This window comes from Zerene cesonia, chromosome 10, assembly GCF_012273895.1.
Source record: "Zerene cesonia ecotype Mississippi chromosome 10, Zerene_cesonia_1.1, whole genome shotgun sequence".
NCBI lineage: Eukaryota > Metazoa > Arthropoda > Insecta > Lepidoptera > Pieridae > Zerene > Zerene cesonia.
In genome coordinates this window covers 1,353,218-1,369,289 of record NC_052111.1, presented here as the reverse complement: position 1 = coordinate 1,369,289, position 16,072 = coordinate 1,353,218, and the positions used below count along the sequence as shown (strand labels likewise).

At 32.2% G+C, this 16,072-nt stretch overlaps 1 protein-coding gene across 4 annotated transcripts in view; it reads right to left on the bottom strand.

Moving 5' to 3' along the window:
- LOC119829265 overlaps window positions 1-16,072 on the bottom strand; it is a 49,458-nt gene that overhangs the window by 8,992 nt on the left and 24,394 nt on the right. Inside the window, exons 1-2 of one of the 4 annotated variants that reach the window (XM_038351684.1) lie at window positions 4,265-4,393; window positions 941-1,665 (exon numbers count right to left, since the gene is read on the bottom strand). The exons of 1 other annotated variant lie outside the window; for it this stretch is intronic. In XM_038351684.1, the coding sequence (XP_038207612.1) occupies window positions 941-1,498 (558 nt within the window). In that variant the 5' untranslated portion in view covers window positions 1,499-1,665; window positions 4,265-4,393. Of the gene's footprint in view, window positions 1-940; window positions 1,666-4,251; window positions 4,394-16,072 lie in introns of those variants that run through there. 2 more of the 4 variants (XM_038351685.1, XM_038351686.1) reach the window with 2 other exon arrangements.

Here is a 16,072-nt window from a genome sequence, read left to right as displayed (position 1 = left end):
AAAAAAAAAAAAAAAAGGTAATCAAAAGGGTGATCAGTTTCAGTATCAAAAAAGTTCTTATAATCAACAAAAATTGTGTGATATTATTTTATTTAGTACAGTTTTTATATGACAAAAGCTTCGCAGCTATAAGGTTTTATAATTACTATTAACAGATTAACCTACGTTCGAGTTTTTCAAATGCCACTACCATAATAAGCGTAGAAATATTGCAAACACAAATTGGCTGCGTCTGGAATTCTGTGAGTCGTGACTTGTAAGCATCTTTGATAATGTTACGTGATTGTTTCATTATAAAATGTTTATGATGTCATTTAAATGGATGAAAGCTGGCGTGTGGGTATGACAGTCGTAACTTTTGTTAAGTGCAATAAAATGCTGATAATTTATGCGGATTACGGCGGCTGTAAGCCCGCGTTGTTCTTGTGCGCGATGAGACATCATCGTGCCCCTTGACCTTAGAGAAAGTTTCTGGGCACTCAAATATGTTGCGTTATTGGTCCGTCTCACATGTTCTAAAATTATTGCCGTTAAATCATAATTTATCTGATTTAGACCTATTATAGAATAAAGCCGGTGAATCAAAAAGAAAATTGGTATATTATATGTTGTTTTGACTAGCAAATAGCCCGGAGGCAGATGTAAAAGCTTTATTTATATAAATGTGTCGTGTTTTGTTGAGATAATCAGTCGTTTATAATAGTTTATGCACAATTATGCAGAGACATGATTTGACTGTACGTAATGGGTAAACTAGCCACGTGTGCTATTCTAATGATCTATTACGTGCCGTTACATTACGTATTTCAACACTCAATTATTCAGTTAAACTGTATAAACTGGATATTGTAATGATATATATTAAATTTACATATTGTAAGTAATCATAGAAATGAGGTCAGCGAACTCCTTTTTTAATTTTTTTGATTATCCTGCCTACCTTAGCGCTGAAAGGTTGAACATCCCTCGGCCTGGCGAAGTATTTATCAAATTTTGATTCATAACTCATCCCCTCGTTCAATGTTGGAGTCTGAATAGATCGTATTCTGTACGTGCCATATTGTTCACCGTGCTCAGAAATTGTCGGCAAATTACCATTAGGTGAACTACAACTACTGCTCGATCGGGAATAAGCATAATTCACAGAACCATCACTGGGATTCTTGGGCTTTTTAGCAAATGTATATCTTTTAATCGGTTCTTCAATAGGCTTCAAATCGTACGTCTCAAATTTTTCTGTCACATAATTTTCTTGAACCTCAGTGGTTGGCACATAACGCAGTAATCTGGGTTCTTTGATCTTCTTGATGTATTTATCAGCATCTGTCTCGTTATCCAACTTCTGAGCCAAATTTAGTGAGCGTTGTAAATCATTAGCTGATCTGTTGGATTTGCGTTTAGTCTTGCGTTCCACGGTTCTTGTATGCACGTGATCATCAACAATTTCTGACTCCGAGGCTGGTCGGTCACCATATAGCACGTAATTTCCATTAACCATTGTGTAAGCTTTAAATAATTACAAGATTCGAAGTAATTGGAAAATTTTCATCTTGTTCAGGGTTTTAAAAAGTGTTATTGGCATAACTTTTAAAATATTTTGACAGCACAATTAATCTTTCATGTCTCGTGGTCACAACACTACAATATACAGTACGACCATATTGGCTGAATGAAGAGAAAAAATATGGTTTGTTTATTTACTGAAGCAGTTGTTATGTCGATTGTGCACGCAACAAACAGTTATTGACTTGTTTAATTTGGCAGCGGATGAATGAACAAAATATGTATAGAATGTCCGTCCTGTCAAACGATGGTAATTGCAAGCATATTTTTTGAGAGTCTTACGTAAAAGTAAATAAGTCGTATAAAGTTGGTTAAGTTTATATATTATACCTTTTTGATATTTATAACGGTGACTTTTTATATACGTTACAAAAACCCAAAAATGTTTAAAAATAATGGACAATATTACATGCGCCAAGAACAGTAAATTTACTCGCAGAATTAAAAAGTACCTACATCGTAAAAACCTTTAATCGCACGCTGTAATTTACCAAGAATATGTGAACAAAAGCTGCGTATGAAGTTCTTAACAAATAATGAGAACATTGCAATGCTGTAAACTGTTCAGTAGATAACATACGGATCGTTATGTTGGCTATTATTGTTTTGACGAGGTTCCCGCGCTTTTTGCCCTATTTACGCGGGAATATTCTCAGTAAAGCGCGTGCGCGACAATGGCGTCCAACTACATCGAGAGTGAAAGATTGTGCAACATCCCAGGGTGTTTTATGCAATGATGTGCCGTTAGTGTAACAGATGTTTTGAATGCAGCTCTTAGGTCATTTAGTTACATTTCCTGATCCTAATCTATCTCTACATTTGCTTTCATCATTAATAGTGTTCTTGTGGGAATCTATATCTAGCTGGATTAAGTAATATTGTCTTTACTTTTATACTATAATACTTTTATACTTTTATACTATAATTTTATTGTTGCAAACGTTAGGTTTCCTATAAAGCATACAGTAACGTTAAATGTAGTACGATAACCTTTACAGAGATCTAGCGATAAGTTCAATGTTTACAGATGTATTGAAGATCAAATGCGAAATCTATAATTATGGTTTGTGGGACCACAATCGTCGGTATGCGCATGCACACTGTATCATCAAATCGCTTTAACAAAGGCAGACCTTGATCTATGTGTAGGTAGGCATTCCTGCCGATTTCGTCAAGCGAACTTTGAATCCTTTATCTAAAGAGGACATCATATCTTTATGCGTATTTAATGTATACTAATTTTATTGAGGCGGAGTTTGTGAATTTGTGTGTTTAAAACTGTTGTAGGCCGCAGGGCCCAGGGGGTAATCTCTGGTTCTACCGAATCGATTTCGAAAATTCTGGGTTAACATACCTACAATCCCTGAGTGCCACAGGCTATGTACGTACCACGGGCGAAGCCGTAACGGACCGCTAGTACTTTTGAACTTTGCGACCTTTTGTATACAAATATTTTTATTTAGCTTAATATAGCCTTAGTATGTGCTTTTAGCAAGATTATGAACCTAAAGACTAACTTATTATTCAAACATGTGAAAAGATAGTCTTTATATTTTCATGTATGTATGATCAGTATGTAATCAGTGTTTATAGAATAACTCTTTCCAAATGCCATCATTAGCGGTAGCCATAAAATACAGTGTATTCTGTACAGTGTATTTTATGGCGTTATGATTGAATGAGCACCGCGGTCGCTGCACAAATGCATTTAAGTCTATACATATTGCAATATATGTACTGGCAAAATTTAAGGGAATCATATAACAGAAAGTTTAGGAACAGTATTATAAGATGGTACGTAATATATTTATATTTTATTTTTAAAAATCGATGCAAATTAATTAAACCCAAACAAAGTAATTGCTGTATATCGTTGATGAGTTCCCTCGTATGTGTTAAGACTCCTACCTGAGATCGTTTCATTATTAAATTGTAGAGCTTTAAAATAATGAATGTAAAAATAAACAAACTCAGTTGTCCTCCTACGATTTTAGAAACTTCTCCTGGATTTCCCTAAGATCCCTACATCAAATTCTACTTTCCTTCTTTAATACTTTTTGTAGATTAGGCTAGATATTAATATAATTAATTATCTACTGGCGCTGCACTAGCTTGCTACATATTCACAATGTTTTTTCACAATTATGCGGAAAATAATTATTATAAGTGAAACATAGAAGTAAATTTTTAATTTCTAATTATTACAATGGCTTGATAGAGCGTTAAAGTGTGACATAGTATGTTGCATGGATTAGTGCAATTGTATGCAACGGAGAAAGCTATATGTACATAATATGCCTATTTTACCTACTAAAATAATATGGGTAAAAGTGTCGATTGAAAATGAAATGAATATTTTTCAATGCTTAACTTTTGTATATTAATTATCAATATATTTTCTATGTTTAGCTTTCTATTTTATATAACATAAATTATAATTTTTGCAAAAACGATTTTTATTAGTTCTAGTTTACGTATATTTTTTTATTTAGTTTAAATTCGCCAAAGAAGAGATGATGAATAAGACATTGACGTTATGAGTATCATTGACGTCTTTATAATAAGGGAATCCGTTAGGCAAGTCCGCGAGGTAAAAGTTTTGGAATTGGAAATTTGTAACTTTGAAGTGCAAAACATCAGAAGTAAGATCGCATGCAACCAATCAATATAACCACATCAATTACGAACGAAACAAACAAACCACAACAACACACAACACTAATTATATATCACATTCACTATGCACGATTAAGGACTGTAGAAAAATTCTGCTTAATGCTCCAAGCCGGCGCGTAAGACTGAACCAGGCGACACTCACCACCGTTGCACCACATTGTGGGAAACAGCCGTGGAAACGTGTGAACACGCTTTACGCAACCCATTATATCCAGAAGATACTAGATAAATTATTTAGCAGCTCCCATTCATTGACCGATGCGCCGATTACATGTAAACAATGTGAACTGGCCACTACGCAATCTTTTTAACTGATGAACATCGGGGTAAATCTCGCCAGAAAGAAGAAACAAATTGAACTATAACAATACGATAGATTACGAAAGGGTTAGCGATGGTTACCTTTTCAATTGGCTCATAATTTAATTGGACAGTTTGAAAATTCTACGACGGGATTAACATAACTGATACTTGCTGGAATTAATACAAATAGAATATGAGCATTCGTAAATTTGCATAAATAAGAAGCAGGCGAAAGAAGTAGACCTCTCCGAATGTATATGGCGTTTGTTGGATTTGAAATTGTGAACGCGACCTTAAACACAAAATTTATTATAATAATATTTCGAATTAAGATATAAACGGACCAACACGTCTTCGCAAAAGTTAAATGTAGGGAAGGTGAATTGTTCAAGTATTATTTAAACAATGATGTTAGAATATAAAACAGCATTGGATAGTTAAAGCTTTTAGCGTACAATTCTTATGAACAAACATATAACTGAGATGTTCTGGTTCCCAGGTCATGAACGAGAAGGTTCGTTTCCATTATATTTCGTAAATGACTCAAAAATATAGCCTTATTAATTTTAATATCAATATTGTGATGCTAACAGGAAGATTGTCATCAAAGAGAATATAAAAATACATTTGTAATTTTGTGTCAGACTACATTATTATTTTACATGTTTGGTGATTATTCGCTATTGGTACAGCATTTTATTGTTTAAAATTTTTATTATTTATTGATCATAATGTCCTTACAATAAAAAACAATCAGTTATACGTAAAATATAAAGAATCTCCCGAATACACAAACATCTTTTTATATATTCTAGGTAGTAAGAACCATTTGGCAAAACGGTAGTAAGAACACAGGCATTTCGTTACAAAATTAATTGGGAAAACGTATTCTAAGGGAAAACGTTTGCCTGTCTATATGTAACGTTTAACTATAACATTTAGATATAAAACGGTGTGCAATGGAAACACGTAAACTTAATCGTTGCGTGCTTACCGTAGCTTCTATTGTAACACTCGATTATAATAACGTTACGTACAAATTGTTTTGCTAACGGGTATCACATAATTATGGTAAGTTTTATTATTTTGTAACAAGCAACTATTATTCGTATTTACAATAGATTGCCAAATTTTTATCTTTTCCATCTGGATCCCAGATTCGATTCAACTAACTCGGAGAGCTCAGGTTGGATTAACTCACGGTTAATAGATATACTAACCATACGAATATTGAGAAGTAGTTGTACAAAAAAAATGCGTATTAATATTAATTTTTACTGGCTGATTTAGCGTGGTGGATTATAACCTTACTAACCCCTAATTGAAAGAGTGTGTAAGAAAGTAAGAAGAAAACATATTGGTTAATGATTATGAATTATTAATTAACTTTACATGAAAATATGATCTTTAATCGGTTATGTAAGTTTTAATAAATATAGGTTATAAATTAAATTTATAAAATAAACACTAAATGCACACAGGTTAATTTGTGTTTAAATGTTTTGGGAGTCGATAACCTGCATTTGAGCTAAAAAAGTGAATAATTACTACATAAACCATCCTATCATTTCAGCGACAGGTTAATATTATTTCATTTAACAGCTCTTGAAATACATTTTATACAGCAAATTTAAAACAATAAGACATACTATATATTAACCTCTACATCCTTATTAACCTTAAAGCAACTAGGCCTTCATAGTTTTCTATTAGATTATCTATTTACGAGTTTTATTCAATAAATCTTCGATAATCCACCACATAACGGACATCGAAGGCTTTTATACATTTATAGAAATATTGTTAAGATAAATACTTGTTTTGGTTAGTTGGTTGCGTTATATAGTACCAAACATGTTAAATCACATGTGCGAAAATTTTGTTGTGAATGTGTGATTTGTGAAGGACTGCAAATAATCTCTATAGACGGCCATATATATTAGCCATAGCCTTGTAATCTATAATAAAAAAACATCGCGAGGAAACCGGCATTAAAAAAGTTTGACAAACTTTTTTAAGTCTCGGTCACACGTGACATCTGCCAACCTGCACTTGGCCAGCGTGGTGGATTATGGCCTGAACCCTCAGACTGTGGCTGATGATGATTATGATGATGACAATGAATCTGTAATACGTTAAAAAGTTTTCATATGATGAAAATTGATACATTTTACTTCTTTGTGTTTGAATTGCTAAAAATTAGAAGTTGTATTTAATAAAAAGCTTTCACCTGGTTTATATTTCCAATTATTGAAGCAGTAACACTAACTCGTTTTCGCCATTCCGATCTAGGCATATATTATTAAGTTTCACGCTGTTTATCTCGAGCCATATATCACCAAGAATCATTTATCATCTGCGATGGCCGGTTGGTTACGTGCCTCGACGAATTACGCGGGAACACGCTAGTCATGTATGATTAATTGATTTTTCGGGAAGTAGTTATAATTGCTTAAGATGTAGGTACACTATTCAATTAACGCATAAATAACAGTATTTCAATCGTTACGTATCATTTGCTGTAATAATATTATAAATGCGATATTAACTCTATCTGTCTGTCTGTCTGTCTGTTACGCTTTCACGCATAAACCACTGAACCAATTTTGATGTAATTTGATATGAAGGTAGAAATGAACTTGGGTAAGGACAAAGGCTGATTTTGAGATCGCGAAAAAAAATAGAAGCTGTAGAAGGAGTTAAAATAGTGAGATGAAAGCGATATAACCGAATTTCACGCGGGCGAAGCCGCGGGCGGAAAGCTAGTTAAGTATAATACAAATATACAAAGTTAAACATGCCTAAATCCTATTATTTATTCATATTTTAATAATAAAATATACGAGAATTGCGCGCCTTGTGCTAAAGTCTATATAGTTCGTGTTAAAGTCGTTAAAATGAAGAACAAAACCCATAAGTTTCTAAGATTTATAACGTGTAGATTATTATGTAATCGGAAGCTCAGCGAAAAGCTTTCACTGCGCTCGTAACTGCATTCTTGAGGTTATAAGCTACTTAGCAGCTTCTAATGTGCAACTCGTGTTTTATGTACTTTTGTTACTGATTTCATCTTGTATTACATTTTAAATATCGACTGCTCACGAATTCGTCTACAACAGCAGAAATGTCGATATGATGTTTACATTTATGTAGTAATTTTCGTGCCTAATGGTCTATTTCATTGTAGGCGTAATATATTTATAGAAAAGTAAAGTTTTTTGTTTCGTAATAAATCAGGTGCTTGTAAGAAGTATAAATATGAGTATACATGTTCTAGCAACTATTCCTCTATCCCTACTGAACAAGATAGCATGCCATTGAATATCAGAATAAAAATGATGATAAAAATGGTGATTGATAAAAAAAAGGATTTATTAAAGAACGACCTAATATCTAGTCACGCAAGCCATACATTATCAATGGGCACAATAAAATCAAAACCCAAACGACCTTTACCTGACATTTCGTCTTTGTTTGATTTCACAGGCACAAAAGTTCCTTTTAAGCTTGAACTTTGAAATTAACACGAATGCCATCCGCATATTTGCCCGGTCGATACCATATAATTTGGTTCTCGATCAAAGCTGAAGTTCACTGATGATATCTTGATCGATATTTCCCTCCATTGTATATAAAATAACCGTCGAATGACTACTATTAATGACGTTAAATTTATCTAAATAATAAATATACAGACAAATATTTCACCAGTATTTTTATTTTTGATTCGTTTTCTGTTCTAAATCTGTAAGTACACTCCAAAAAATCCTTACTACATGTTGTACGTGTAAATGTTAAAGAAATTAGCTATTCTTAAAATTATGTGAATGAACAATGTGAATATAGTTTAAGGTTACTGATTAATCAATGCTAATGTACATATTAAATTAGCTCTAAGTGGTTTTAACACAACATCAATTCTATAATTCTATAAGGTAAGTCAGTAAGATCACGTTCAGAATATATATTATAACTGCTTGTATTAGAAGCCAATCGTGGGTTGTGAGCTGTAGCTCGATTAACATCGATATTCTAGACTGTGCACCTACTTAATACAATTATGCAATATGTTTTGATGCTATTTTTAGAGGTGCTCCTGAGATCTCAGGATAATTATATTTCTTTCCAAAAGACACATATATGCGATTGTTGATTCACAAACATTCGTCACTCTTTTTGTAGATCAGTGGTATAGTTTTCCATCTGGACATATGGAAAGACAAATATATAAATAACTTTTCGAAAACTTGTTTTTTAGTGTAGTTATGTGTATACTGCTATTTTTGATATAGAGCGAGTGGTGCTCTAGGAACCCAATATCGTAAGGGGCGACAAAATGCACAACGCAAAAGATAACTCCTAGTTGTTTCAATGAACAAACATTTTGTTCGGTAATAGCAGAAGATAGATATAGCAAGTTACTGAAAAAACTTAATACTAGGAATGAAGACTAAAACCTATGGCAAATATCATTGATGAGCACCGCTCGGCGAAATGCAAACTACCACCGGCGCTGTAATATGAACTTGAATGAACATTGGTATACCAAAACTATATATAATATAATAAAACATTATTTGCATTTTATTTTTTATCTATGTGTATGCGAATAAAATCATAATAGGCCAGTTAAACACTTCTAATTTATTGGCAGTGGCATGTGCATTAAATCTGTTCCGAAGCAAATATTTTTTTAGATTTTTTAAAATAATTTATTCAACCCGGAAGGTTAAAAGATTAGTGGGATTAAATCGCAAATGCTCCAATTTTGGTCACAATAAATCACGATCTCATCCTGTTTACCATCTGCACCTTGTATTCATAAAGTTCAAGTACATTTTTTGTAATGATGTGGCATTAGGCGATTGCAATATTAAAATATTTAGTGAATGCCATTTGCATCATAAACCTGACGCAGTGTCTACTATTTCATTCAAAATCCATTTTAATTATCTATTAAAATATAAGATAGATTTTTGATGGTTTATATTACGTTAGTATTTTTTTAACACTGATCGATTGCTATATATTAAAAAAATATTTGAGTACATAATAACTAATTAATGTATTCAGAATGTAATAACTGGAACGTGTGAATAATCTGATTATTCAATAAACATCTAAAAAAATGAGAACGTAGTTTAACGAGGCGCTATATTCTTCAATAATGGTATTTTGATTTTCTTCAAACAGATTAGACAACAAACGAACATAATTTCAATATATTCGATAAATTTATAATTTTTTTACTAATATTATAAATGCGAAAGTTTGTAAGTATGGTTGACTGTATGGATGTTTGATACTCTTTCACGCGAAAACAGCTTATTGTATCTGTATGACATGGTACTGAGACTACAGAAATAGATTATTCTGAATAAGCTACTTTTTTCCCAGGTTCCGCGCTAATGACGCCGCGGGTTACATATAAGTGAAGTCCCGTGTCCCCTACTGTGGTATGGGGCAGATGATATACATCTGTTTCACTGATCGATTTTTTTTATAGACAAGTAGGTGATCAGCCTTCTGTGTCCTGCCAGACCAAGACCATTTTTTTTTTGTGCGTCCCCACCGGGATTCGAACCCAGGACCCCTTGGTTTTACACTCCCGCGTTAACCACTGTACGAAGGAGGCGGTCATACAATAAAGGCGCGGGTTACATATAATAAAGGCGAAAGTTTGTAAAAATGTATATGTTTGTTACTCTTTGACGCAAAAACCTCTGCAGTGATCTGTATGAAATTTGGTACAGAGATAGATGCGTACTACGTATTAACAGGGTATCACGCGAGTGAAGACGCAGGTTACTGCTGGTGTGTCATGATTATGTCGAAAAATCATTTAATGCAGGATTAATTTTTAAAAACTAAGTACAAACATATGAAAATAATGAATATAAATCCATTAATAAACATAATAATTTAATATAACTTATTTGATTTGAGCTAAAATTACAATTAAATAAAGAATAGATATTTTTTGCTTAAGTAACCTTTTCTATAAAATCCATATCCACAGTAATAAAAAATTAATGGCAACAGGATTTCCAGTCATTATTACACAATCCATTAAAATGATCATTATAGAGAATTTTTATTGTTCACGTTTATATAAGTGACCTTGGTTCAATCATCTTCGCAGCTAGAGATTTTTGTTTTATATATGGTCAAATCACTTAATTTAAGAGCATTGCATAAGCTTCCAATAAGGTATAAATACTAAAAGGTTTCTAATTATGATATGTGAGGTGAGAAACATTACAAAACCTAGAAAAATTAATGTTCATTCTGAATGTGTAAACTAATTTATTTATTTATTTATTTATTAATAATGAATTTCCAACAAAGGACACACTTCACATTTTCAAAAAAGCCTGCCACATTCATAGATTACTGCACCTTCAATTATAGGAAATTACAACATTCACGTTAACGTCAAGTGTGATAGAACAAAAATAATATTAAAGAATTAACAAAACAAAAACTTTGTGTGATACATTAGTTAAATTAAAATTATATAATACAAATTGAAAATTAATTACCGGCTATTGCCTTAATAATTGCAGATCGGAACTTCGCTATCGATTGACTAAAAAATGTCTATGTCTTCCGAGACGCAAGTGAATTTATTGTACACGTGGGCAAGTCTTACTACGGGTGAGTTTTTTAATATTATATCCATGAAAATAACACGATAATAAAAAAATGATATGGAAAATTTAGCTTAAGCGGCTCGATGGAACACAGTGGGGTTTGGGTCGGTAAGAATCCGACATAACCCACGGCTCCATCCCCGGGGGCCGTGGGTATCTATGCAAGATTTCCCCACTATAAAAATAAGGCTACATATTTACCACGGATGAAGTCAAAATGTAAGTGATACTATTTCCCCCGCGTAGTCAAAGTGAATTTTCATAGGAATACGATTTTTTTCCACAGTATAAAGTAGCCTGTATCACTCTCTCACCTAATTATTTCCAGATACAAAATCAAAAACTCGCTACGGACGTCGATGACAAACAAACACACTTTCGTAAAAATACATAAGGAATTTTAAAATAACCAAGGCATCTGAAAACTAATATATACGAGTATATGCAAAGTTTATGAAAGGTGACTTTGACTTTTTAAGACATAAAGCTAAGTTCATATGTCCCTAGAGGCATAATTATTGTTTTAAAATGAAAATTACTATCTACTTAATTAGAGGAAATAAACAATCATTAGAACATTACCTTCATTCTCCTAGATTCTTGATGTCATCAATTAACCTCAGACACCATCATAAATCGTTATATTCAATTATCATCAAATCGCGACTATTCGATGCTAAGGAAAGCTTGAAACTAATAAGTTCTAGAAAATCGAGTTATTTGACATTTGATCTGTCCTTTATTTGTATTAATACATATTTAATTTTTAGATGTTTCTTCAAATGCCGTGTGTATTCATCAGATATCTAGACTTTAATTAAGATTCCATAATAATAATGTATGTTATGTTTACTAAATCATATCTTGAAATATATTCAATATTTCAAGATATGATCTACTTTTTACTGATTGGTTATATAAACACGTGTATATAATAAAGTATGAAGGAAAAAATTCAACATAATTCTAATATTAATACAATATAATTAATATAAATAAACCACATCTATTATGATAATACGACTTTTATACTCAACTAAAAACTGACTGACATGACTCATAATGTGCAAATGGTAGGTTTAATAACTAATAAAGCACCTGCCTAATAGCCCCGAACAATATGCATTGAGACACCTACACTGTGTGATTCACTGGGAAGATGGTGAAAACCTTGACATGTCATAAACAATCAAATCTACTTATATATTTGTCTATGACAAATTGATCAAATTAATAAGTGGACTGTGGAATAGAACAAATCAGGGTCCAATAAATGTGTATACGAATTTCCATTGGACATGTATAAATAATAAAATCAAAAAAATCGTAATTAAATAAATTCTATCTCCTAGATATATTTTTTTCATGGGCAATGTAAGAAACATATCTTATAAATGCAATTTAATTTTTACTTTAACTAACTAAATTAATAGAAACTTACGTATGTCACACACAAAAACCACTTCGATAAAAAAAAGAAAAATTCCGTTTAATATTATGTATGAGCATGTACATAAATGTTTATGATATAGGTACCTTCATAACTAATGCATAAATTCTTATTAGTAACGATTGAACCGGAAGCTTCGAGGTAAGTGAAATACATTGTGAGATCACGAAGCCATCTATCAAAGCCTCTCATTCCATAAGCTTCGTGGCTTGTTCAATTATAATAATAAATGTAATAAAAATAAAGACACGTTGTTTTGCGCTTAATCAATAGCTTTTAACGTTGATGGCATTGCTATTTTAAAACGAACAAAGTGTTTTAGGCATTTAGCGATTTGACACGTCAAATAAATAAAGGTTGAATAAAATAACCGTTTTAAATAAGATTTTGTCCATTGATAAATACTTATTAAGTAGTTGATTTTTTACTTACATTTTTTAATAGATGTAGCATAAATCTATCTCTAATATTATAAAGTTGAAAAGTTTAATGTCAGGAACCACTGGACCGATTTGAAAATTTATTTCAGTGTTAGGTAGCCCATTTTTTGAGGAAGGCTTTATAATAACATGTATTACGAGGATGTATTATGCGGTAAGAAATTAAAGATTGATATTCATCCCGGCGTTTCGAATTTATTTACTTTTCAGCGAGCATCATCACGAGCAAACTGAGATGCCGCATGACATGAGTATATAATATTATATGTTTCTTTCAAAAAGACAATTTTATCGCACACACATATCCACTAAAACTTTGAAGTAAAATGCATATTACGCTTTGTCTGTATTGAGTAACACATCAACGTGATGAAAATCCATTTGCCACAGTATCGTGTATTGTGTTCGTTGCCGGTTGGGCCACATAAAGCCTCACTAATCCACCTCTTGCCAAGAACATGTTTTGAGAAGTATTTAACACCAATAATTCTAATGCAAGTTGTATGAATACATCAACGTCATTTATCAACGAAATTAAATCTATTCAACTATTCAAAACCATCAATTTTACCAGTGTGGAGAATTAATTATTGTGACAAATTAAATACTTGTAATGCTTCGCTATGATTCGTTAATCTATCGATGTCTGTTAATCCCTGATAATAAATTCTGAAATTCGAAAGTAAAACTGTCTGTCTCTTCTTCACGCCTAAATCACAGAACTGATTTGGGCGAAGTTTGGTATAGAGATAGTTTTAGACCTGAGAAAACACACAGATAGGCTTTCTGAATCTGAGTTTGTTTTCTTTTAATTGCAAGGGTGAAGCCGCCGGCGGAAAGCTAGTGTTGAAATCGTGTTTTATAATAATCGAAGAAATCATATAATTATATGGTTGTTGCCTTTGATTACCTGTGTGTATGCAATTTAAATAAAAAATAAGTTACATATAGCAATTAATACTGTAAATGTTTGTTGTTTTTTGGGTTTTCTATGTAGGTATGTTCTCTAGTGGCTTGACAAAACCTCAACAAATTATACGTCTAAACCTTTCAAAAATGACTGTTATGAATCCGGTAAAAATTCCATGAACATAATATGTTCAATAAACCCTCATAGGAGGCCTGTGTCCCAGCAGTGGGAACATTATATAGGCTGATAATGATGATGATGATGAATATGTTCAGTGGTTTTTCACTGTGAGGAAACACTTTTATTTACGGCTAATTGTAGAATAAAATATAAATAAAAATAGTTTTGTGTTTTACAAAATGCAGTTCAAAGTCGCGGTAACATTGATGGACATCAAGGCTCCCAATCGAAATTTGCGGCGGCACAGTTCCTTCAGTAGCGTCGATAAAACACAATAGGATGTATTTCGTAAGCAAATAACTTCAATAATCTTACCAGTCGACATTCACATATTTTGCATTCGATATTATAGGCTTGGAGCCACGTAGGCGAATCTTAGTTGGACACGTGCGTATCAATGTCGAAATACCACCCATTGTTTATGATATTCAAGTACTTTATTAATATGTAACAAGTTCGATATCGTGTATTGTTATCGTGTATATCCATCATATCATTGGTGAAGAATAATCCACGGCAAATCAGAAACCGTGAATCGGCTATATTTCGAAATATATCCATGTCATCAAGAGAAGAATAAAAAGATAATGTCTAAAGACACATCCTTCTTTAGGAATTGAAAAAAAGGTTTTTTTTTATTACATTTAAACTTTAAGTATTATATATAACGTTAACAAAAAGAATTACACAATTGAGCCTCAATATTAATATAATCGAATGTTCATAGTTTCTAGAGCGAATCCGATTTTTAACCCAAAGACACAGAATGACATCATTTAGGTTCCGACGTTCACCGGATTTAACTCGCTGTATTAGATTTTGTATATGTAGATATTCGTGCCAAATGTAAGTTGATTTTCATAAAAATGTATTAAATGACAAACATCCTGTTTTGATAGAATACAGTTTGTTGTTGTACGTATAAATCAAACATTAGACAATAGACATGCTAATTTAATAAGGGCAAAAATCAATTGGATAGCAATGCATAATTTTTGACCTCTACACGTAATATAAATACGAAATAACTTTAGTATGAAATGAGTACATTCATCGAGGCACGTATGCACATCTTAGTTCATCGCACTATGCACAACAGACATGATAAAATTCGCAATTGCTCATGATATTACCAAATCAGGGTAGGTACTTAATAACGACCTTATGGATGTTTGATTTCTAATATTTAATTGTAATAATAAGAATTATAAAGCTGATTTATAGCATTATCGTATCTACACTTTAGTGCTTTCGTACTCCAACTTAGTAAAACATTATTTATTTGAGTAGTAAAATTAAATTAAATTTTCATTATCAGCGATATCTATACGATTAATTGTTAACCAATGATAGTGCGCATTAATGTGGCATCTATACCAGGATAAAGTAATAAATTATTGAAGACGCATATTGCAATAATAAGACAGAGAATAATGCTTGCATTAACGTGTTATATGACCACAATGTTCTTAGAAGGCAGGTGGATGCAGGTCATCTTGAGGTGTTGTCCTTAACATACGGTCGTTTAGGGCCAAGTTATTAAATAATAAATGACCTAGCACTTGAAGGTCTACCCATCACACATTAGAATTACGTAAGAACTGTTTATAGAAACGTTTTCCAACTGTCCTTTTATATGCGCATTCTTAATAAAATTCTATGAAGAAGCAACTTCCTTGACATGTTTTACTAGAAATATATTTTCAACTTCAAACCATTCCGCTGTGCCCTACTGTTCTTGTATAAGAATTATTTATTATTATTCTAGAAAGGAAAAAATTGTAAGAAAGAAAGAAAAAGGAGAAGGTAAGAAATCTTGGATATATATACTTATATATATCATAATTATCTACAGACGTGGCGGTAAATCCAGACTGAAGAATTCCACTCGTAATAT